Genomic DNA, 23,044 nt, shown 5'->3' on the forward strand with positions numbered 1-23,044 from the left:
AATTTGAGTCCAAAGTGACTAATTTTACAATTGTTTCAAGCCCATACCTTTAGAAGCCCAATCCACCCCATAGTCTAGCCCATACTCTTCTCCCCCACTCTATTAGAGGAGACCCTAATTTCACCCTCCCATTTTTTTTGGATGCTCAAGATCAGAGACATAGATGAACGGATCCCCCGTTGGAAAAACCCTAGGATCCGCCGCCTCCTTTCCTCCATTTATCTGAAGAAAGAGACGAACTTCCCCCCCTTTCAACAAAACAGTCGCTGCCCTTCTCCTTCTCTCTCTCTCACTTGCAGACTCCTCTCATAGAATCAGTCTTTCTTTACACACGCGCTCAAAGCACATTGCTAGCGTATGAAATCGACTTTGAAGTTCAGAAGCATTTATGAGATTTTGAATAAAAAGCTCACAGAACCGAGGGAGATTAGAGTTAAAAGAGATTTTCTGAAATTGCTCTTCTATTGCTATGTGTTATTCCACATTTTTGGGTTTTAAAGAGAAGTCCGATTCAAATCGATGTTCGATTTCCGCTGCCTTTGCAATTGCCGGTTCGTTGTTGTTTCTGTTGTTGGAACTCATCGTCTATTGCAGACCCTAGCTTGTTGCATTCGGTTTATTTTCACCTGTATCTAGGTATGTTCATATTCTTTATTGCACTATATCGGACCATGAATGAAATTTTCATTGTTTGTTTCTGCCCGATTCTGTAAAACCAGTAGGCTCAATTATTGAATTTAACTTTGAACTTCTCTCTTTGTTTATCTCTGGTTCTAGTAGCATAATTCAAAATATTCGAGTATGATTTTGTTTTGTCGATGAACCTAACATCTGCCTGCTAAGGTTTATTCATATAAAAGTGATGATTCGTGGTTTGAGCTACTATTGAGAACGACAGAGACGTGAATTTGACCACCAGTTGGTCAGAGTCATTTATGAAGAAATCAATGTAGTATTTTAATTGCAGAATTATACAGTTTATTGGTTTCGTAGCCTCTCATGTAATTAACAGATTCATATTTCAATGGTTAATTCATCTATACACTCGAGTTGTTTAAGTATTTCCACCGTTTCATTAAGAACATGATGAGTATATGATTAACTGAAAGTTGACGTTTGTGATTTTGTTCAGATGTCGTTGGGATGGACTTTGTTTTTTTTCTTTTTCAAATATTAATGGTTAAAATGAGTTCTTATATTCCTGTAAGTTCTTATAGCTATCTATGAAAGTGTGTTTGGTTTATGCATATTATCTCTTTGTGGGAATTGAATTTGTTAATGAATCAGTAGTTAAACATGCACATGTCATTCACCACGACTCCCATAATTCTCATGCCTCACAATAATTTTGAACTTAAGGAAATAAATGATTAAGCTATGAACATTCGTAGCTTTGCTTTAGGCGCGGTTAATAAATCATCACGGCTATGAGTACGGTTCCCGTGGCATAGTCGTGATACATAATCCCTAATTCGAGTGTGCGTTTCACGTGACTCGACCATAACTTTAAATAATAATAAAAATTAACATGTTGTAAATCGCAGGTGCGTTTCACGTGGTGCGATTCGCAATATGTACAAAAAATGAACGAGTGCGCGACATCACGACTTATTCAAACAAATTCCATAAACATTAAAAGTGGTATAGAAGCATTAACACATAAAAGGTTCTAAAACATATAATAAATCAGATAACTAGGCCAAGTATTAATTGTTAAGCGACCGTGCTAAAACCACGGAACTCGGGAATGCCTAACACCTTCTCCCGGGTTAACAGAATTCCTTACCCGGTCTTCTATGTTCGCAGACCATAAATAGAGTCAAATTTCCTCGATTTGGGATTTAAAATAAACCGGTGACTTGGGACACCATAACTTATTCCAAGTAGCGACTCTGATCAAATAAATAATCCCATTTCGAATTATGTCACTTAAATTGGAAAAACCCCCTATCCCTTCTAGAAAAAAGAGGTGTGACAGTTTTGGCGACTCTGCTGGAAAAAAAATCCAAAACTTTTGGTTCAGGGTTCAGAATTCGAGCTTAGAATAACTGTTATACTTGGTTTTTGTCTATTATCTGATTTTTACATGTTTGAGCCTAATGTGCTAAATGCCGCTTTTTACCGCTTTGATATTGTTTGAACTGTATATAAACTGCTACGAAACTCTCCTTCTCTCTGAGTCTTCTAAATCTTCTGGGGAGCGTGCGCTTCGCGTGACTTCTTTTCTGTTAGAGTCATATCCTAATTTTAGAATGAGGTTCGAACAAGTTGCAAAGCCGGTGAAGCTTCTATATTCCCGGTACGCTGCCCCCTCTCGGCTCGAGTTGTCCGCTTGGGTAAGCCAGGTCTAGAACAATACACCCAGGATTTAAAACTTAGAATAACACAGCCTCATGCTGGATCCCTAGTAGGTACGTTTGCTTGCATCACGTGCATTTGACTTAGGGGACTCAACACAGGGGTTGGGTCCGTCTAGGATAGGTGCACCCGAAAATCAAAAGACCATCCTGATGCATTCTTTATGTGCTACTTGTGCATTAATTTGCTTGGCTTGTAGGTTGACCGGCTTCTAGAGTAAGAAAAGAAAATTAAGAAAAAAAGAAAAAGAAAAACCAAGAGTGAGGTAGGGTAGAAAAATGCCCGGTTTTGATAATCCCGATATTCAAAAATCCCGTTACTCTGCCAAAGATTCAAAAAAAAAAAATCATTTCAAAACAAATCATATCTTTCTGTGCATCAAGATGGACCGAACTATGCGGGTTTGATTCTCACCGGATGTGAGATATGTAGGCAACCCTCATCGGGTCCGGTCCCATTTTTGCAAAAAATAACTAGAAAATTTGAAAATGCGTCATTTTGTCATAAATAAATTTAGGGGATGTCACTTTCTGTCCAAATAGCCAGAAACGTCCCAACGGGACGCAGGAAGTTTGTTTTACCAGAATAGTCACCTATGGCTCTTTTCCTAATTTTAGCCACTTAGCAAGCACAACTTTAAAATCTTCATTTCTGAAGGGCTGAACGGCTGTTATTTGCAAAGGTGGCCTTGAGTTGTTTGAGTTTTATTTTGCATAAATAATCTTTCTTTTGGGGTCAAAAATAAAAATAAAATAAAAAATCACTTGTTTTTAACCAGTCGCCTTAAATAAAATGTGCAGGATGAGCACTGTTGAAAATATTCCTTTTCGAGTCGTAGACGAGATTCCACTAGGACTCCATATGTGGTGGAACGACCTAGGGGAGGTCAGCAAGCGTTCTGTGACAAAGGCTTTAGGTGGGCTCACTGGTCTTCTGGAAATTAAACCAAGGGTTGATATAATCGATGCTTTGATACCGTTTTAGGACCCGACACACAATGTTTTCCACTTCTCTGATTTCGAGTTGACCCCTACACTAGAGGAGATAGCAGGTTATGTTGGTTTCGAAGGGAAGTTAAGGTATCAATATCCAGTAGCACCAAGAACTGTAACCCCTCATAAGTTTTTGGACCTCCTCAGTATTAGCCGGCAGGTTAAAGATGAAAATTTAGCCGGAGGATTCTGCACATTTCGTTTCTTATACAGCCGGTATGGGGACCCCCACGGATTTGAGGCTCCGGACACTGGTTTGAATCATCAGGGAAATAAAGGCAAATGGGAAGCACGCAGGGGTTTGGCCTTTGTGGTGGCATTTTTAGGCACTCTGATATGTCCAAGGAGGGACATACATATAGAATTGGGGCTCGTAGGAGTGGCCGACTTTATGGTCAAAAAGGCCAATGGCACTATCATACCGATGATTCTCGCAGAAATTTACCGAGCTTTAACCGCTTGTTGAACCGAGACAAAGTTTTTTGAGGGTTGCAACCTGCTTTTACAAATATGGTTAGTAGAACATCTTTGTCATCGCCCAGGTTACATGAACTACGGTCTGACCGGACTCAATTGCATCGAAGAATATGAAAACCGAGTAAACGGTCATGAGTTGCCAGAAGGTACTGAGGCATGGTTCGCGTATTTGGGTTCTTTAAACTCAAATTGAATTGAGTGGACTTTCGGTTGGCTCCCGGTTGATGAAGTTATTTACATGTCCGCCGGAGTGTGCTTTCTTTAATTAATGGGTCTTCGGAGTATTCAGCCATATGCCCCGCATCGGGTCCTACGCCAATTGGGCAGATACCAAACAGTCCCCTATGACGAAGATTTGAGTCCACAGGTTATTGAACTATGCCCAAAAGCCACATTTCCAGAAGAAAGGGTTCGCCAGATTTGGCACCAATGTAGGTTCCTGGAACCACAGACTCAAGTATGAGATTTGTCCATGGGTGAAGTAGGATCCAACTACGCCACATGGTATGGTAAAAGAAGTCGGGTCGATCAAGAGCCAGAATAATCCGCCAAAAGTCCCCATGTCCAACAATTCACTGATGGAGCACGAGAGCAATGAGTTTGGTTAGCTAAAGAAAAGGAATACCAGACTACTATAAACAAACTAGAAGAACAAATTAAAAAAATCAAATTTGATAGTAGTTTGCAGGCAGCCAAAGATGAAGGGGAAAAGAAGAGGTTGACTAGGGAAAATGAAGCCCTTCGAGCCCAAATCCAGAGAATGAAAATAGCCGCCGAGACACCAGTAAGAAGTGAGAGAGATGAGAAAATTATAACCAACCTAAGGCAGAAAGTGCATGATTATGGTTTTGACTTGACAAAGGCCGAAAGGGACTTGTTAAATGCTCAAGCAAAGTTGACCAAAAGTGCGGAAGAACATGCTAGATTAGCCCACCAGTTGAACCAGAAATATGACAAAGAAGTAGCAATTTTACAGAAAAAGCTGGCTGCCCTGGAAAATGAAATGGTCAAGCAAATAAAGGATTTCAAGACAGAAAGAGAGCATTGCTATTCATTGATTTACCAACTACAAGAAAGCATGCAACAGTTACAAGACCAAAACAACACAGATACACAAGTGTTAGAGGCTCGGGCCCAGCAGATTGGACGTTTGCTTCAAGAAAAGGGTGTCATCAGAATGAGGATTAAAGAGATAGCTGATTATGTTGTAATGAAATGCCATGAATGTGAAGACATGACCATGTCTATGTTTTTTGCTTTTGTAATGACATTCGTTCGACAAGTGATGGTTGACCTAGACTACCTTCAAGAAGATATTGCCCGTAGGCCCGTGCGGAGACCGGCTGATGTCCCGTAAGCTCCCGGAGTACCGGTGGAGGATCTTATGTATTTTTGATTTTTTTTAGTTAGTTTTTGAGTCTGTATTTTACTTTCCTCGAGTTTTGTTCATCCTTGTCAAGGCTGCTTATTGCTTTATTTCGAGTCTGTAGATTTTTCTTTTGTAGTCATCACTACTTTTAAGTCCTTGTAATAGAAAATCCAAAAAGATGTCTTTTATTAATGAAATATTGAAAAAAATCATTTCGCATTTATTTCCCTGAACTACGTAATGATCTGATTCATGCGGCGTCATGATACGTAGGCAATCCCCATAGGATTCGATCATAGTCTTAAAAGAAAATAGAGAAAAGAAAACAAACCAAAAGAAAAAGAGAGAGGAAGAGAAAAAATGAGGGAAGAAAGAAAAGAGGGGCCAAACAAAAGAAAAAAAGAGAATGAGAATTAAAAGAGCGAAACACAGCAAAAGGACAGAGGAAAAAATCAGGATTCGAAATTTGGGAAAAGAGCCGGGATGAAACACATAAGCCGTCGCAAAGCATTTAGAAACGTTTAACTACTCAGGTGCATTACATCCCCAATATGCGATTCCCTATCTGTTAAATGCTTCAAAACTGACCAAGTTATTTTGTCTGCATAAAAAGATAGGTTCTGTTTAGGTGATTAGTTTGTTGGCATCCTGGCAAGTCACCCCTATAATACCAGATCAAAGCGCAAGGCAGTCATGACTAGCAAAGAGTCGGACACGGGTGTTGTTGACCCGCCGAGGGAAATTGTAGAATCAGAGTCTGAATTGAAAGAGGAGGTCCACAGGTTGAAGCATCAAATGGCTGAAATGTATCAAGCCTGGATCAGGGGCATCCTCCACCTTCATTTCCCGCTAACTACACAGAAAATCCCGCTTTCATCCCACCACTGGTACAAGCCCAGAATCCCACTACCGTTGATCTTTCCCCTCAGCATGCATTGGGTTTTACCCCTTTCCACCACTACCCCGGCACCTCGTCCCAAACTTTCCATGCTCCACCAGCCAAAACAACCGCATACCCGGCTCCAACATCTGCTCCTGTTTTCGTAGCCCCTCCGCGAGCTACCCTCCACCGATCTTCTAGTGAACCCGCGTTCCAAGCTCCAGATATCCAATATTATGCTCCGGAACCAACTTTCAAAGTCACGGATCCTTATTCCTACACCCCTCACTTTGAACCTCCTGTTGAAACTGAGAAACCATCCCGGAAGGTGGAGCAGGATTAGATATTCAGGAAAGTGAAGAGTCTAGAACAATCTTTGAAGAACATGCAAGGGATAGAAAGCCAAGTAAGTGTCGCTTACAAGGATTTATGCTTATTCCCTAATGTCCAACTGCCCGCTGGGTTCAAGATGCCCAAGTTTGACCAGTACGATGGACATGGAGATCCCGTGGCCCATTTGAGAGGCTTTTGCAGCAAGATGAGAGGTGCCGGTGGGAAAGACGAATTATTAATGGCATATTTCAGTCAGAGTCTGAGTGGGGCGGCTTTGGAATGATACACCCGCCAATACGCTAGCAGGTGGTACACATGGGACGACTTGGCTCAGGCCTTTGCTCGGCACTTTCAGTACAATATAGACATTATCCCGGATCGCCTATCTTTGACCAAGGTAGAGAATAAGCCCAGTGAGAGCTTTAGGGAATATGGTTTTAGATGGAGAGAACAAGCTACACGGGTCAATCCTCCAATGGAAGAAGATGAGATGGTCGAGTACTTTCTTCAAGCCTTAGAACCTACTTATTTTGGACATTTGATCTCAGCCATAGGTAAGTCCTTCAACGATGTGGTAAAGATGGGAGGAATGGTGGAAGAGGGACTCAAGTCAAGCAAGATCATGAGCTACTCCGCCATAAAAGCAACCACACAAGCAATTCAAAGTGGCACCGGAAGCCTGTTAGGCAAAAAGAAGAAAGATGATGTCGCTATGTTTGTCTCTGGATCAGGGCGTGGCCCAAGGGGTTCGCCTCACCAGTACACCCAAACTCGACCCCAACCTCAAGCCTACACCCAAGCTCCATATAATCCATCCCAACATTATTTCCCACCACAAGACCCTCAATATTCAGTCAGACCACCCCAATACCATGTTCACCATGCACAGTCATATGCACAACCCCCTCCTTACCCGCAATGGCGTGCTCCAACTCCAAAAAATCCTTATCCACCCCCACAACCATATCGAAACCCTACTGGTCCAAGCTTTCGATCAAGGCTGGATTATAGAAAAGAGAGGCAGCAGCGGAAAGAAACCTTCACCCCTCTTGGAGAGTCGTATACCAGTTTGTTTCAAAGGTTGAGGCAGTTGGACGTTTTGAGGCTGAATGAGCCAAAGACACCAAATCCACCTCCAAAGAACCTTGATTATTCCCTCAGATACGCATATTGTTCTGATGCCCCAGGGCACGACACAGAGAAGTGTTGGCATTTGAAGAGGGTGATCCAATAGCTTATTGATACAAATCAAATTGTGGTCCAGAGCCCGGAGGCGTCAAACATCAACCAAAATCCTTTGCCAGCCCATGCAGAGACACATATGATTGAGATAGTTCATAAGGACGGGGAGCGAAAGTAATCCAGTTAAAGCTCCAGATTTTGCAAAAGCAATGCCTTTGACAGTTGGAGGGGTGTCAGAGAAGCTAAGCACGCTCAACGTGAAGCCATCTGTATTAGTTGTGAAAGGGCCTCCGATTGATGTTGAAGCGAACCAGAAAAAGCAAAAAGTGATCGTACCAGGGGTCCCGGGCAAGCCTGTCATAATCGTGGAAGGGGCTCGTATTACCCCCGTTATTATTAAGCCAGTGACCCAATTACCAATGGTTGACACAAAAGCCGTCCTGTGGAATTACAAATAGGTGATAGTAACATATAAAGGGAAAGAAGTAGAGGAGGAAGTCAATAAAACCAGAGTACTAACTCGTTCTGGGAGATGTTTTACCCCAGATGAACTGAGGAAAGCCAATCCATTCAAGGATGACCACATCCCAGTAAAGAAGCCGGTCACCGAAGAAGAGGCTGAAGAGTTCCTGAAAAAGATGAAAATGCAAGACTATTCCATTGTAGAGCAGTTAAGGAAAACACCAGCTCAGATCTCTCTTTTGTCTTTGCTGATACATTCAGATGAACACTGCAAAGCCCTGATGAAGATTTTGAATGAGGCCCATGTTCCTGATAAGATCATGGTAAACCACTTGGAAAAGATTGCTAACAAGATTTTCGAAGCAAACAGGATCACTTTCTCAGATGATGAACTTCCTATGGAGGGTACAGAGCACAACCGAGCTCTTTATTTCACAGTGAAGTGTGAGGATTCTGCTGTCTCAAGGGTACTGGTTGATAACGGTTCTAGTGCAAATATTTGCCCTCTGTCCACTTTGCAAAAGTTGAAGATCGGCACTGAAAGGATCCACATGAACAATGTATGTGTTCGAGGCTTTGATGGAGGAGGAAAAGATTCTGTTGGTGATATAATGCTCGAATTGTCAATAGGGCCAGTTGAGTTCACTATGGAGTTCCAAGTGCTAGATGTGGCTGTCTCCTACAACTTGTTATTGGGAAGGCCCTGGATACATGCTGCCAAGGCAATCCCGTCTTCTCTGCATCAAATGGTAAAGTTCGAATGGGACAGGCAGGAAATAGTTATGCACGGTGATGAGAACTTATCTGCTTACAATGACACAATTGTTCCATTTATTGAAGTTGAAGATGATAAAGGGCCTTGGGTGTACCAAACATTCGAAACAGTGTCTGTCGAGAAGATTCCTGAAGGAGAATGCATTCTAGGTCCAAAGCTACCCTCCGCGTCCGTCATGGTAGCAAATGAAATGTTGAAGAATGGTTTTGTGCTGGGCAAAGGCCTGGGTTCATCTCTGCAGGGTATTGCACATCCGGTATGTCCACGTGAAAGTTTCGGTACATTTGGTTTGGGATTCACACTCACAGGGAAGGACATGAAAAAGGCTAAAAATTTGAAAAGAAAGGCATGGTCATCTCCTAAGCCTGTTCCACATATCTCCAAGTCTTTTGTCAAGCCAGGGGTCGCAAAACGCCCAATATCAGCGGTCCCAAAACCTGTGGTCGACTTTGATGAAGAGCTGATCAAGAGGTTACAGAGTCTGTTTGATGAGGTTAATATGGTGGAAATTGGGGAAGGTTCCAGTAATGCCGATGTGCAGCTCATTGGGCCAAATGTGAAGCTTAGCAATTGGAAAGCTACTCCTCTCCCCACCCGGAAGGAGTTTTGGTAGTTTGCTTTGTTTTCCTTTCTGTTATCTGGGTTATTCCGGGGTTTTAATCCAGATTTTTTATTTTTTGCTTGTTTTGATGTACAAACCCTTCTATCCTTTTATTTTCAATGAAATACAATTTCCCGTTTTCCATTATTCCTGATAGCGTTTCATTTTTGTTCTGTTTCTTTTTTCTGTACAGTTCTTTTGATGCTGGTTTCAATGACATGACATGCATGAGGAATTTTCAGCCGAATCTTAAAAGCCAATCTAATTCCGAAATAACAATCCAAGAAGTAGAGTGTGATGATGAAATAGAATATGATGAGGAAGCAGCATTTCAGGAAATCAGTAGAGAACTAAATCACTTTGAAGACAAACCCAAGCCTAATCTGAATGAAATTGAAGCAATCAATTTAGGAGATCAAGATAATATCAGGGAAACCAAGATAAGTGTGCATATGGAACAACAAATCAGGGAAGAAATAATCAAAGCACTGTTTGAATATAAAGATGTTTTTGCATGGTCATATGACGACATGCCGGGTTTGAGCACTGATTTGGTAGTTCATAAATTGCCAACCGATCCTGCATTCCCTCCTATCAAGCAAAAGTTAAGAAAGTTCAAGACTGACATGAGTGTGAAGATTAAAGAAGAAATCACAAAGCAACTTGGGGCAAAAGTCATTCGGGTCATTCAATATCCCATATGGTTAGCTAATGTGGTGCCAGTACCAAAGAAGGATGGTAATACCAGGGTGTGTGTTGATTATCGTGATCTCAACAAGGCAAGTCCAAAGGATAACTTTCCATTGCCGAACATCCACATTCTGATTGACAATTATGCCAAGCATGAGATCGGGTCTTTTGTGGATTGTTATGTGGGATATCACCAGATCCTGATGGATGAGGAAGACGCAGAAAAGACAGCATTCATCACACCGTGGGGGACATATTGCTACCGGGTAATGCCATTCGGTTTGAAGAATGCTGGGGCAACTTACATGAGGGCAATGACTACCATATTTCATGACATGATACACAAGAAAATTGAGGTTTATGTAGATGATGTGATCATAAAGTCAAAGAAGAAGTCCGACCATGTTGGAGACTTGAGAAAGTTTTTCCAAAGGCTCCGCAGGTACAACCTCAAGCTCAATCTGGCAAAATGTGCATTTGGTGTCCCGTTCGGGAAACTGTTGGGATTCATAGCCAGTCGACACGGTATTGAGTTAGACCCATCAAAGATAAAAGCCATCCAAGAATTACCACCGCCAAAGAACAAAACCGAGGTGATGAGCCTTCTCGGAAGGTTAAAGTACATCAGCAGGTTTATTGCTCAACTCACGACAACTTGTGAGCCCATCTTTAAGTTGCTGAAGAAGAATGCTGCGGTTAAGTGGACTGATGAGTGTCAGGAAGCATTTGATAAGATCAAGATTTACCTGTCAAACCCACCTGTGCTGGTCTCACCAGAACCTGGGAGACCTTTAATTCTCTATTTGACGATATTGGATAATTCTTTTGGTTGTGTGTTGGGTCAACACGACATCTCGGGAAAGAAAGAGCAAGCCATTTATTATCTCAGCAAGAAGTTCACTCCTTATGAGGTTAAGTATACTCTTCTTGAAAGGACATGTTGCGCCCTGACTTGGGTGGCACAAAAGTTGAAGCATTATCTGTCATCCTACACTACTTACCTCATTTCTCGCATGGATCTTCTAAAGTATATCTTTCAGAAGCCTATGCCCATAGGAAGATTGGCAAAGTGGCAGATTTTACTCACAGAGTTTGACATCATCTATGTGACTCGGACCGCGATGAAAGCCCAAGCCCTGGCCCGTCACTTGGCCGAGAATCCAGTGGATGAAGAATATGAGCCACTGAAGACTTATTTTCCTGATGAAGAAGTGATGTATGTTGATGAGGCTGATCATGATGAAAAGCCAGGTTGGAAACTCTTCTTTGATGGAGCTGCTAACATGAAAGGTGTCGGAATAGGGGCTGTACTCATTTCTGAAACAAGGCATCACTACCCCGTAACAGCTCAGCTTCGATTTTATTGCACTAACAACATGGCTGAATACGAGGCATGCATTCTGGGTTTGAGGCTAGCTATAGACATGGGAGTTCAAGAAATATTGGTTTTGGGAGATTCAGATTTGTTGGTTCACCAGATTCAGCGAGAATGGGAGACTCGAGATTTGAAGCTCATACCGTATCGACAATGTCTGCATGATCTTTGTCAATGATTTAGGTCGGTAGAATTCAGGCATATTCCCAGGATTCATAATGAGATTGCCGACGCCTCGGCTACTCTGGCATCAATGTTACACCATCTGGATAAGACTTATGTCGACCCTCTGCATATTCAAATCCGTGATCAGCATGCCTATTGCAATGTGGTTGAGGAGGAACTTGATGGTGAGCCTTGGTTCCATGATGTCAAGGAATACATCAAATCGGGGGTATATCCGGTACATGCCACATGCGATCAAAAGAGAACCATTCGACGTCTGGCTAGTGGATTTTTCTTAAGTGGGGGAATATTGTACAAGAGAACTCCAGATCTAGGATTACTAAGGTGTATAGATGCTAAACAAGCCTCGACTATCATGGCCGAAGTGCATTCCGGGGTTTGCGGGCCACATATGAGTGGGTATGTCTTGGCGAAGAAGATTCTTCGAGCAGGTTATTATTGGCTCACCATGGAATGAGATTGCATCAACTTCGTTCGCAAATGTCATCAATGCCAGGTGCACGGTGATTTGATTCATTCCCCGCCATCTGTGTTGCACACAATGTCTGTACCTTGGCCCTTCGTTGTTTGGGGCATGGATGTCATTGGACCAATTGAGCCGGCAGCTTCAAACGGGCATAGGTTTATTCTGGTGGCCATTGATTACTTTACCAAGTGGGTCGAAGCTGTAACTTTCAAGTCCGTGACCAAGAAGGCGGTGGTAGATTTTGTTCATTCAAACATCATTTGCCGATTCGGAATTCCCAAGGTAATCATCACAAATAATGCTGCTAACCTCAACAGTCATTTGATGAAAGAGGTATGCCAACAGTTCAAGATTATGCATCGAAACTCCACTCCGTATCGTCCTAAGGCAAACGGAGCTGTTGAGGCTGCTAACAAGAACATAAAGAAGATACTTCGTAAGATGGTGCAAGGTTCCAGGCAATGGCATGAAAAGTTACCTTTTGCTTTACTGGGTTATCGCACTACTGTTCGCACTTCAATAGGTGCAACTCCCTATTTGCTAGTATATGGAACCGAGGCAGTTATACCTGCGGAAGTTGAGATTCCATCCCTGCGGATCGTTGTTGAAGCTGAAATTGATGATGATGAGTGGGTCAAAACCCGGCTAGAGCAATTGAGTTTGATTGATGAAAAAAGATTGGCAGTAGTATGTCATGGTCAATTGTATCAGAAAAGAATGGCAAGAGCATACAACAAGAAGGTGCGTCCCCGAAAATTTGAAGTGGGTCAGCTGGTATTGAAACACATCCTTCCACATCAAGCTGAAGCTAAAGGCAAGTTCGCCCCAAACTGGAAGGGGCCGTTCATTGTGACAAAGGTGTTGCCCAATGGTGCTTTGTATTTAACAGACATAGAAGGTAAATGTGTGGATATGGCTATTAATTCTGATACAGTCAAGAGATATTATGTATGATTTCTTTGCTTATCTTCAATCGCATTTTGTACTAGGCATGTTCAAAGTTGGAATGACGAAGGCATTTTATTCTGCTATCCCAAACACTTTTATCATTTGTTACCCCTTTTTGAGCCTTATTTATTTTCTTTCATACCCTTCTTTTGGAATCAGAAGTAGAGTTAGAAATATAAAAGAAAAGAAAAAAAAAAGAAAAAAAAAGAAAAAAAAAGAGAAGGAAAAGAGAAAAGCAAAAGAAAGAAAAGAGAAACGAAAGGAGAAAAGAAAAAGAAAAGCAAAGTAACAAAAACAAAACAACTTTTACTAGTTTGAACTACGTTCGACCTGATTCCTTTTAAGGATACGTAGGCAGCCTTACACGGTTTGGTCCCATCAAAATAAAATTTTAAAATTCCCCAGATTCGAAGAAACTTGGGCAGAAGTTTTAGTTTTGAAAAAAAAAAGATTTGATTCCAAAAGTTGTAATTTTGAACCCCTTCATCTTAAATTATTTTGAGCCTGCATGCCACCCTTTCTTTCTAACCCTGTCCAAAACCTACACTACAGTCCAAAGAAAGACCTTCTGATCAACTTTGAGGATGCCAAGTCAAGTGAGATGGAGGTATTATTTACATCATGGGTAGCACCTTTGTTCATGGGCACAAGGAAAAGTGAATAAATGAGAGAGTCTTATTGGTGAAAACCCTCACGGGCATCATAGGGAGATGGTGAGTCGAGAGAAAATTCAAATAAGAGAGTCTTATTGGTGAAAACCCTTACGGGCACTGTAAGGTGACAATGAGTTGAGAGAGGAGCAAATGAGAGAGGTTTGCTGGTGAAAACCCCTCGGGGCATTACAAGCCGAATGGGGTTCATGACTTTACAGAGAAAATGAATTATGGAAACCCCGGTTTTGAAGTATGAAGACATGGCATGAACTGAAATGTGATTAGTTGGATGGATTAGGCTGATCAATCGGAAATGCATGTCATGATCATTGGAGCCGGCTGCTTCATTCAGATAAGTCTCTTTTCCATTTTTCTTCAAATAGTCATCTCTGTTTTTTCTTTTTTATTCCTAATTCTCGAAGTCACTTCGCTTCGTTTCTTTTGGGTCTATTTTTCTAAGTCTCTATCAAATTAGTCTTTTGAAGCAAGCAAGAAAGGACTTCAAAGCTCATTACCAGCTTTTTATTTGCACCAAGCAAAATTCGGCCAGGCGCATCACAAGGGACATGATTTAGAATGAGCAATGCGGTGGTAACTGAAGTTCGGGTGGTCAAGTGATTCGTGAATTTGTAGGAAATGCAAAGGTTCAACAGTTGTCAGAATAAAAGTGCCATACGACGAGTTGAATGTAAGGGATTCAAGTCATTCAGAGGTTTAGTGGTCGAGGTCCGATTGAAAGGTCAAACAATTCTTTGTAGCCCGAAGCATCTAATCAGAATGAAGCGGGATAGTGGCAGAAGCAGACACTTTCAGCAAGGATGCCACAAACTAACCGCCACATTTTCAAACTGACAAAATTCTCTTTGTTTTAAGCAGGGGCAAGAAATCTTTTTCGCTTTGCCAGAAAATCCCCATGAGGAAAGCATATTCCAGATAAGTTCAGTCTTAAGTTTTCAGGACCCTCTTGGATAATGGGATCTAGTTTTAAGTTTTCAGGACCCTCCTGGATAATGGGATGCAACTAACAATCAATGAATGTTCCTGGTACAAACTAGGGCAGAAAATTTTCTCTGTTTTGTCTGTGTTGTTGTGATAGCAGGCGCCCACCTGGAGAACGAGGGAATTTATTTCAAGTCTTAAGTCATCAGGCGCCCACCTGGAGAACAAGGGAATTCATTTTAGCTTTAAGTCAAAATCATGCGCCCACCTGGAGAACGAGGGAATTTATTTTAAGTTTTAAGTCATCAGGCGCCCACCTTGAGAACGAGGGAATTCATTTCAGTTTTAAGTCATCAGGCGCCCACCTGGAGAACGAGAGAATTCATTTTAGCTTTAAGTCAAAATCAGGCGCCCACCTAGAGAACGAGGAAATTTATTTCAAGTCAAAATCAGGCGCCCACCTGGAGAACGAGGGAATTTATTTCAAATTTTAAGTCATCAGGCGCCCACCTGGAGAATGAGGGAATTTATTTCAAGTTTTAAGGCAGCAGGCACCCACCTGGAGAACGAGGGAATTCATTTCAAGTTAAAGTCAGTCGCAGGCGCCCACCTGGAGAACGAGGGAATTCATTTCAAGTTCAAGTCAGTATCAGGCACCCACCTGGAGAACGAGGGAATTCATTTCAGTTTTAAGTCAGTTGCAGACGCCCACCTGAAGAATGAGGGAAGTCATTTCAGAATTAAATTCAAGTTAGAAGTACAGAAGCTTGCCTCAAGAATGCAAGTCGACAGTCCGAGATGACCAAAAGTGAATTCAAAATGCAGAAGCAGATGAAAAATATGGGCTGCTCAAGACATGACTGAAGTCGCAAGCTTTGTATGTCCCGTCTTGATCTGAAAATCTGAAGAAGAATGAACTAGCACCTGCAGCTAGCAAGCATCGAGGTTCAAATTAGAGTCTGCATGTAGAACCAGCCAAGACTCAAGATCACGATTCAAAAGACTCATATAGGAATTTTGTAACTCGTAGCTCATAGGCTTAGTTAGTCTTTTTTATTTTTGACTTTGGTGTAATAAGGAGCTCAGCAAGCAGTAAACATCAGCAACAACAGTGAAATCACAGCTTCTCGGTAGTCCCAGCTACCTAAACTCCCAGAACTACACTGACCTGATTCCTTTATAGTCAAGGATATGTAGGCAACCTCTGAAGCAAGGTTCGGTCAAACCTTTTCAAAATGCTTCCTATGGAGTATCAAACGGGCACAAATTATTTATGATTGCTCACTTTATCTTTGCCCGAAAACTCTTCATATTTCCGAGCAAAGAGGGGCAGCTGTGAGCACCTAATTTTTGCCCCACATATGAAATTACTCCTAAAAAATAATCCAAAAATAATTTCAATTGTTTTATGAACTTTAGAAGTTTTTCTTTATTTGTTTTACATGTATTCGCATTGTTTATGCATGTTAGGAATATCGTAAAACATAAAAATCATAAAAATATTCAAATCTTAATTTCATAGCATTTTAGTTTTTAAATTGCATTTTTAGAATTTAATTATATTTTTAAATGCATTATATAAATATCTAGAAAAAAAAAGAAAAAAGAAAAAAAAGATGATGCATTTTTAGGTTAGTTAATTAATTAGGTCATTAGTCAATTAGTGAGTAAAATATATATAATAGTTTAGCCACACAAATTGATTTTAATTAAAATTTGAGTCCAAAGTGACTAATTTTGCAATTGTTTCAAGCCCATACCTTTAGAAGCCCAATCCACCCCATAGTCTGGCCCATAACTCTTCTCCCCCACTCTATTAGAGGAGACCCTGATTTCACCCTCCCATTTTTTTTGGATGCTCAAGATCAGAGACATAGATGAACGGATCCCCCGTTGGAAAAACCCTAGGATCCGCCGCCTCCTTTCCTCCATTTATCTGAAGAAAGAGACGAACTTCCCCTCCCCTTTCAACAAAACAGTCGATGCCCTTTTACTTCACTCTCTCTCACCTGCAGACTCCTCTCATAGAATCAGTCTTTCTTCACACACGCGCTCAAAGCACATTGCTAGCGTATGAAATCGACTTTGAAGTTCAGAAGCATTTATGAGATTTTGAATAAAAAGCTCACAGAACCGAGGGAGATTAGAGTTAAAAGCGATTTTCTGAAATTGATCTTCTATTGCTATGTGTTATTCCACATTTTTGGGTTTTAAAGAGAAGTCCCATTCAAATCGACGTTCGATTTCCGCTGCCTTTGCTATTGCCTGTTCGTTGTTGTTTCTGTTGTTGGAACTCATCGTCTATTGCAGACCCTAGCTTATTGCATTCGGTTTATTTTCACATGTATCTAGGTATGTTCATATTCTTTATTGCACTATATCGGATCATGAATGAAATTTTCTTTGTTTGTTTTTGCCCGATTCTGTAAAACTAGTAGGCTCAATTGTTGAATTTAACTTTGAACTTCTCTCTTTGTTTATCTCTGGTTCTAGTAGCATAATTCAAAATATTTGAGTATGATTTTGTTTTGTCGATGAACCTAACATCTGCCTGCTAAGGTTTATTCACATAAAAGTGATGATTCGTGGTTTGAGCTACTATTGAGAACGACAGAGACGTGAATTTTATCACCAGTTGGTCAGAGTCATTTCTGAAGAAATCAATGTAGTATTTTAATTGTAGAATTATACAGTTTATTGGTTTCGTAGCCTCTCATGTAATTAACAGATTCATATTTCAATGGCTAATTCATCTATGCACTCGAGTTGTTTAAGTATTTCCAGCGTTTCATTAAGAACATGATGAGTATATGATTAACTGAAAGTTGACGTTTGTGATTTTGTTCAGATGTCGTTGGGATGGACTTTGTTTTTTTTTTCTTTTTCAAATATTAATGGTTAAAATGAGTTCTTGTATTCCTGTAAGTTCTTATAGCTATCTATGAAAGTGTGTTTGGTTTATGCATATTATCTCTTTGTGGGAATTGAATTTGTTAATGAATCAGTAGTTAAACATGCACATGCGATTCACCACGACTCCCATAATTCTCATGCCTCACAATAATTTTGAACTTAAGGAAATAAATGATTAAGCTATGAACATTCGTAGCTTTGCTTTAGGCGCGGTTAATAAATCATCACGGCTATGAGTACGGTTCCCGTGGCATAGTCGTGATACATAATTCCCAATTCGAGTGTGCGTTTCACGTGACTCGACCATAACTTCAAATAATAATAAAAATTAACATGTTGTAAATTGCAGGTGCGTTTCACGTGGTGTGATTCGCAATATGTACAAAAAACAAACGAGTGCGCGACATCACGACTTGTTCAAATAAATTCCATAAACATTAAAAGTGGTATAGAAGCATTAACACATAAAAGGTTCTAAAACATATAATAAATCAGATAACTAGGCCAAGTATTAATTGTTAAGAGACCGTGCTAAAACCACGGAACTCAGAAATGCCTAACACCTTCTCCCGGGTTAATAGAATTCCTTACCTGGTCTTCTGTGTTCGCAGACCATAAATAGAGTCAAATTTTCTCGATTTGGGATTTAAAATAAACCGGTGACTTGGGACACCATAACTTATTCCAAGTGGCGACTCTGATCAAATAAATAATCCCATTTCGAATTATGTCACTTAAATTGGAAAAACTCCCTATCCCTTCTGGAAAAAGGAGGTGTGACAGCGGATGCTCGTACTGAGTCTGTGCCAAATAACTGGAATAACCACTGTAAGAAACTCGTGCCGGTGGTGCACTAAAAGTGTTAACTGGAGCACTATGAGTACTCTGAATTATGGACTGGGCTGACCGATTGCCCGAGCCTCCACCATGATGATTCATAGCTACAAAGTAGAATCTACTGAATCCTCTAGAGTTCCGAGACCTTTTGGTCTCTCTAGACTCATTTTCCTCACTTCGAACACGTTCTAACATCTTGGAAATCTCTAATACTTGCTGAAATGGAATGTCAGTCTGCAACTCTCGAGCCATGCTTATTTTAAAATCATAATCGAGCCCTTCAATGAGTCTGTGAACTCGCTCTTTAACTGTAGGAACCAGGATAGGTGCATGGCGGGCTAATTCACTGAACATGATAGCATATTCTGACACCATCATGGAGCCCTGACGCAATCGTTCAAACTCTATACGCCATACATCCCGGAGAGTCCGGGGAACAAACTCTTTCAAAAATATTTCCGAAAATTGAGCCCAAGTTGGTGGTGTTGCATCGGTTGGTCTGCCCTCTTCATAAGCTTGCCACCATCGATATGTTGCTCCTGACATCTAAAATATGGTAAAGGTAGCTCTGCTCACTTCCACAATACCCATGGTGCAGAGAATACGGTTATATTTTTCTAGAAATCCCTGGGCATCCTCAGTAGCTGTGCCACTGAAAGTAGGTGGACTATACCTCTTAAATCTCACAAGTCTCTTTTGTTCTTCTTCTGATGCCTCTGGACTGACCTCATGCTGAACCGGAATAACATGATGTACCAGTACTATACCTGGAATTTGACCAATGTGAACCTTCTGTTCTAGAGCACGAGCGGTAGGAGTCTGAACTCCTTCCTAATATGTGAAATATTTGGTTAAACAGAGATCAATCCCGCCTGAGTTAATGTACCAAACATGTTTAGGAACTGTGCTAAAGTCTGCTGAAGTCCGAGGGTAACAACAAGTGTCTCTGGTGCCTGTCCCCCAACTGGAGCAACTGGCGGTGACTATGTTGCCCCTCTAACCGATGTTCTAGCTGTGACACATGCCCTTCCTCGACTTCTTTCAAATAAAAATCTTGCAAATATACTCCATTCAAATAAATATCTTTTGAGTATAAATCTCTTTCAAATAAATATCTTTCTAATATACTTCTTTCAAATAAATATCTTTTGAATATAATTCCTTCGAATAAAAGTCACTATGTAACACCTCGTTTCATAATCATAAAATACATGTCTCATCACACTTTCATATTTTCACTGCTCCTCGTTCCCATATTTCTGTCAACACCGCATAGAAAACTAACTTGTCAATAATAAAAAAATCATTATATTTTCCCCGGCACCTCGTGCCCACATTTTGTATCACATCTGCACGGACGATTCACGTGCCAATAACATAATCATTATATTTTCCTAGCACCTCGTGCCCACATTTCATATCACATCTGCACGGACAGTTCACGCGCCAATAACATAATCCGCCCGGTAATAGCCACAGGTTCACAATTTCAACATGAATCTGACTATTATCAAGTTACCAACAACAAAACAAGTTGCACAAGAGATAAAAATAAACACCAGAAAAAATCACAACATCATATAAAAATCACCAACAAAATAATCTCACATCATCATGTATCATCCCTGATAATAGCCACCATTATCTCTCCTATAGCCACCCGTATCACTCCATAATAAGAGCCACCCTTATCCCTCCGCCCTGACCATATCAATAGCCGCCCTTATCGCACATATAGACACCCTTATCGCTCCTATTAATAGCCACCCTTATCACTCCGCCCAGTTAATATCCCAACACACATAACCACACTGAAATGCCACCCTTATACCCACATAATGTCAACAGTGAAATGCCACATTTATACACACGTAATGTCAACAGTGGAATGTCACGCTTATGTCCTCATAATAATAACTCATATCACACAAAAATTTACTCGGAATATTATCACGACAACACAATACAACAATTCATATCTCAATTTGCCCGTAGGCCACAACCAATTCTAAAGATACAACAAATTCACTTAAATTCCCAGCAAGTAGCCCAAGGCTCCACACAAGGTACACAAAACCTCAAGAACAACAACAACAAAAGAGATGGAAAAATAACTCAGTATAGGGCAACACCTTCATTAATCCAAATTCTTGATAATTACATTAATGCCTCAATTTAAACTTATTTAATTAATTATTTGCAGATGAAAAATCCATAATATAATTATTTCTAGGAAATATCAAATCAACAAACTCACGAAATTCACATAAAGATTCTAGTGACAATCACAACAAATTATCATATAAAAACAAATTCAACAAACAAGGATTGAGGCATGGAAAATAGAGGATTTAATAAATGCCAACAATTATCAAATTTACTACACAAAAATGTCCAAGACTTTAACCCAATAAAGTTTTTACATATACGCCCGAGTACGTATTCGTAACCTCGCGTACACGGCAATTCACATTTCACAAATGACACATAAAACTCGATGCCTAAGGGGTAATTACCCCCACTCAAGGTTAGGCAAGGTACTTACTTCTTTTGAAGTTAGGCCGATATTCCAAAATAGCTTTCTCATGTGAATTGACCTCCGGATGGCTACAATGTTTCTTGAGCTTTCCTTACATTACTACGAGGTTTCGGAAATCCTAGCAACTTCAATCTATTTAGAAACATAACAAAAGTGAACCATAATTAGGAAGATATTCATGGTTTCAGCTCATTTGAGCATTTTATCAAACACTAGGTGTGCAAATTTGGTTACAAGGTTCTTCTACAAAGATTTCCTTCACTCCACAACCCAATCATTACTTATTTGAGATCAACAATATTCCCACAAACCTTATTGGTACAAGCATATATGCATAATACTCTTACACCCAAGAATCATACTCCCAATCACCCATCTTTTACCCCAAACTCGAAATTGAAGACTAGAGGTTTGAATCTTACCTCTTGAGTGAAGATCTTGTGAGATTTCCTTATTGGATTTCAAGGCTTGAACAAGATCTTGGTGAACAAAACACTGCATCTACTTCCTCTCTCCAGAACACTCACTTCTCTCTAAAATCATCAGATATTTGCCCCAAAATAAGCCCCAAAGCCTATTTATCAAAATGGGGTCGGGTTATGAAAATAGAAAAATTAACCCTCCGAACTCAGGTCTGCGGTTGCAGAATGGGTGTGCGGGTCGCACAATGGACCGCAAAATGGATGCCAAGAACTGGGCAGAACTTGTCAATTATGCGACCATTTTGTGGTCCGTAGACCACTTCTGCGGCCCGCATAATGATTATGCGGTCGCAGAATTGGCCGCAGAATCACATTGTGCCAGCCTTTGGAAATTGGGTCATAACTTCTTGTTGGAGTGTCCAAATGATGAATGATTTGAAGCATTGGAAACTAGAATCAAAGTACTTTAATTTTTATATATATATATATATATATATATATATATATATATATATATATATATATGCTTGTCCAAAGTTTGGTCTTGTGCATACTCATTTGAAACTTTTAGCCTATCATGTAATTTCCAACTTGACTTGGACTTAGGGCTCTCCTTAGATCCCACATCACTTATAATATGTCTCGTACACTTATTGTCAAATTCAATTGATATGCATTATATTAATAGTCCTCGTCTGCAACAAAACAATATAATTAGCACACATCAACTTTCTTACTAGCGCTTACGTACTTCGAAATATTTCGGGGTGTTACATTCTCCCCCACTTAAGAACATTCGTCCCCGAATGTTTTACAAGTCAATTCTAAGAGTAGAGTTACCATCATTTTACCTCCAACCATTATACATAGGCACTTATGACTACCTCGATCTCATACTTCCTTTCCAAAATTTCAACTTTCTTATGGCCCTTAAAATTCGGCTATCTTTACAAATTCTTAAAAATTTTGATAGAGTTTCCCCTGTAATTGGGCCTATCCACCTGCTACAGAATCACCAAAATTACCCTATCAACACATCCACAACTCGACAAAGCATCACAATATATATCAACAACACTAATCTAAACATTACAGGCATTATATTATCAAGAGTGATATCTGGACATGAACTGCACATTTTTAAATCATAACACCTAGAAAGCACCTTTAAAATCAAAACCAATTGCTATACAATCAAGCGAAAATATTTTCTTTCCACAACACTTTCAGCCTTCAAGGTGACCTTCTCAACTTACAAACTTCGCCATAACATGTTAACGTAGGCAATCCCAACTTCCGGACTTATCTAACAAGGATGACAATTAGGTACCTCTCATAAGCTAACTATCCATTAACTTCACCTCCATTAGCTTGCACCGGAACAATAGATAAAGAATTTTCAACTACCTTCTTAGACATAGACACATGAAACACCGAGTACATGGAGGACAATGATGAGGGAAACATCATGGTCATAGTTTGGCCCATTTCCTTCAGAATTCATAAGGCCTGATTTCCCATATTAACACATTATGTTAGTCTCAACCGGCGGTAGCAATTTCGTGCCTACACACACATTATACGTATGCCCATAATCACATCTCTGGTCATAATAACTATTTATAATTAATTCCAGCATCCTCAATT

General features: G+C 40.3%; 1 protein-coding gene across 1 annotated transcript; it reads left to right on the forward strand.

The window, feature by feature from the left end:
* Positions 1-4,587: 4,587 nt before the first annotated feature.
* Positions 4,588-14,719, forward strand: LOC138894525 (uncharacterized). The gene is made up of 8 exons (XM_070179226.1): positions 4,588-4,833; positions 7,299-7,631; positions 7,744-7,917; positions 8,050-8,253; positions 8,395-9,212; positions 9,623-10,363; positions 10,562-11,030; positions 14,624-14,719. The coding sequence occupies exons 1-8, from the start codon at positions 4,588-4,590 to the stop codon at positions 14,717-14,719; spliced, it is 3,081 nt and encodes a 1,026-aa protein (XP_070035327.1).
* Positions 14,720-23,044: the final 8,325 nt, after the last annotated feature.

This window comes from Nicotiana tomentosiformis, chromosome 6 (assembly GCF_000390325.3).
Source record: "Nicotiana tomentosiformis chromosome 6, ASM39032v3, whole genome shotgun sequence".
NCBI classification, from domain to species: Eukaryota; Viridiplantae; Streptophyta; class Magnoliopsida; order Solanales; family Solanaceae; genus Nicotiana; species Nicotiana tomentosiformis.

Coding starts and splice junctions, on each gene's coding strand:
- LOC138894525 (XM_070179226.1), top strand. CDS start 4,588: ATGAAAATAGCCGCCGAGACACCAGTAAGAAGTGAGAGAGATGAGAAA. Junction 7,632..7,743: donor AGTGTTGGCATTTGAAGAGG/GTGATCCAATAG, acceptor TGATTGAGATAG/TTCATAAGGACGGGGAGCGA. Junction 9,213..9,622: donor CCTGTTCCACATATCTCCAA/GTCTTTTGTCAA, acceptor TTTTCTGTACAG/TTCTTTTGATGCTGGTTTCA.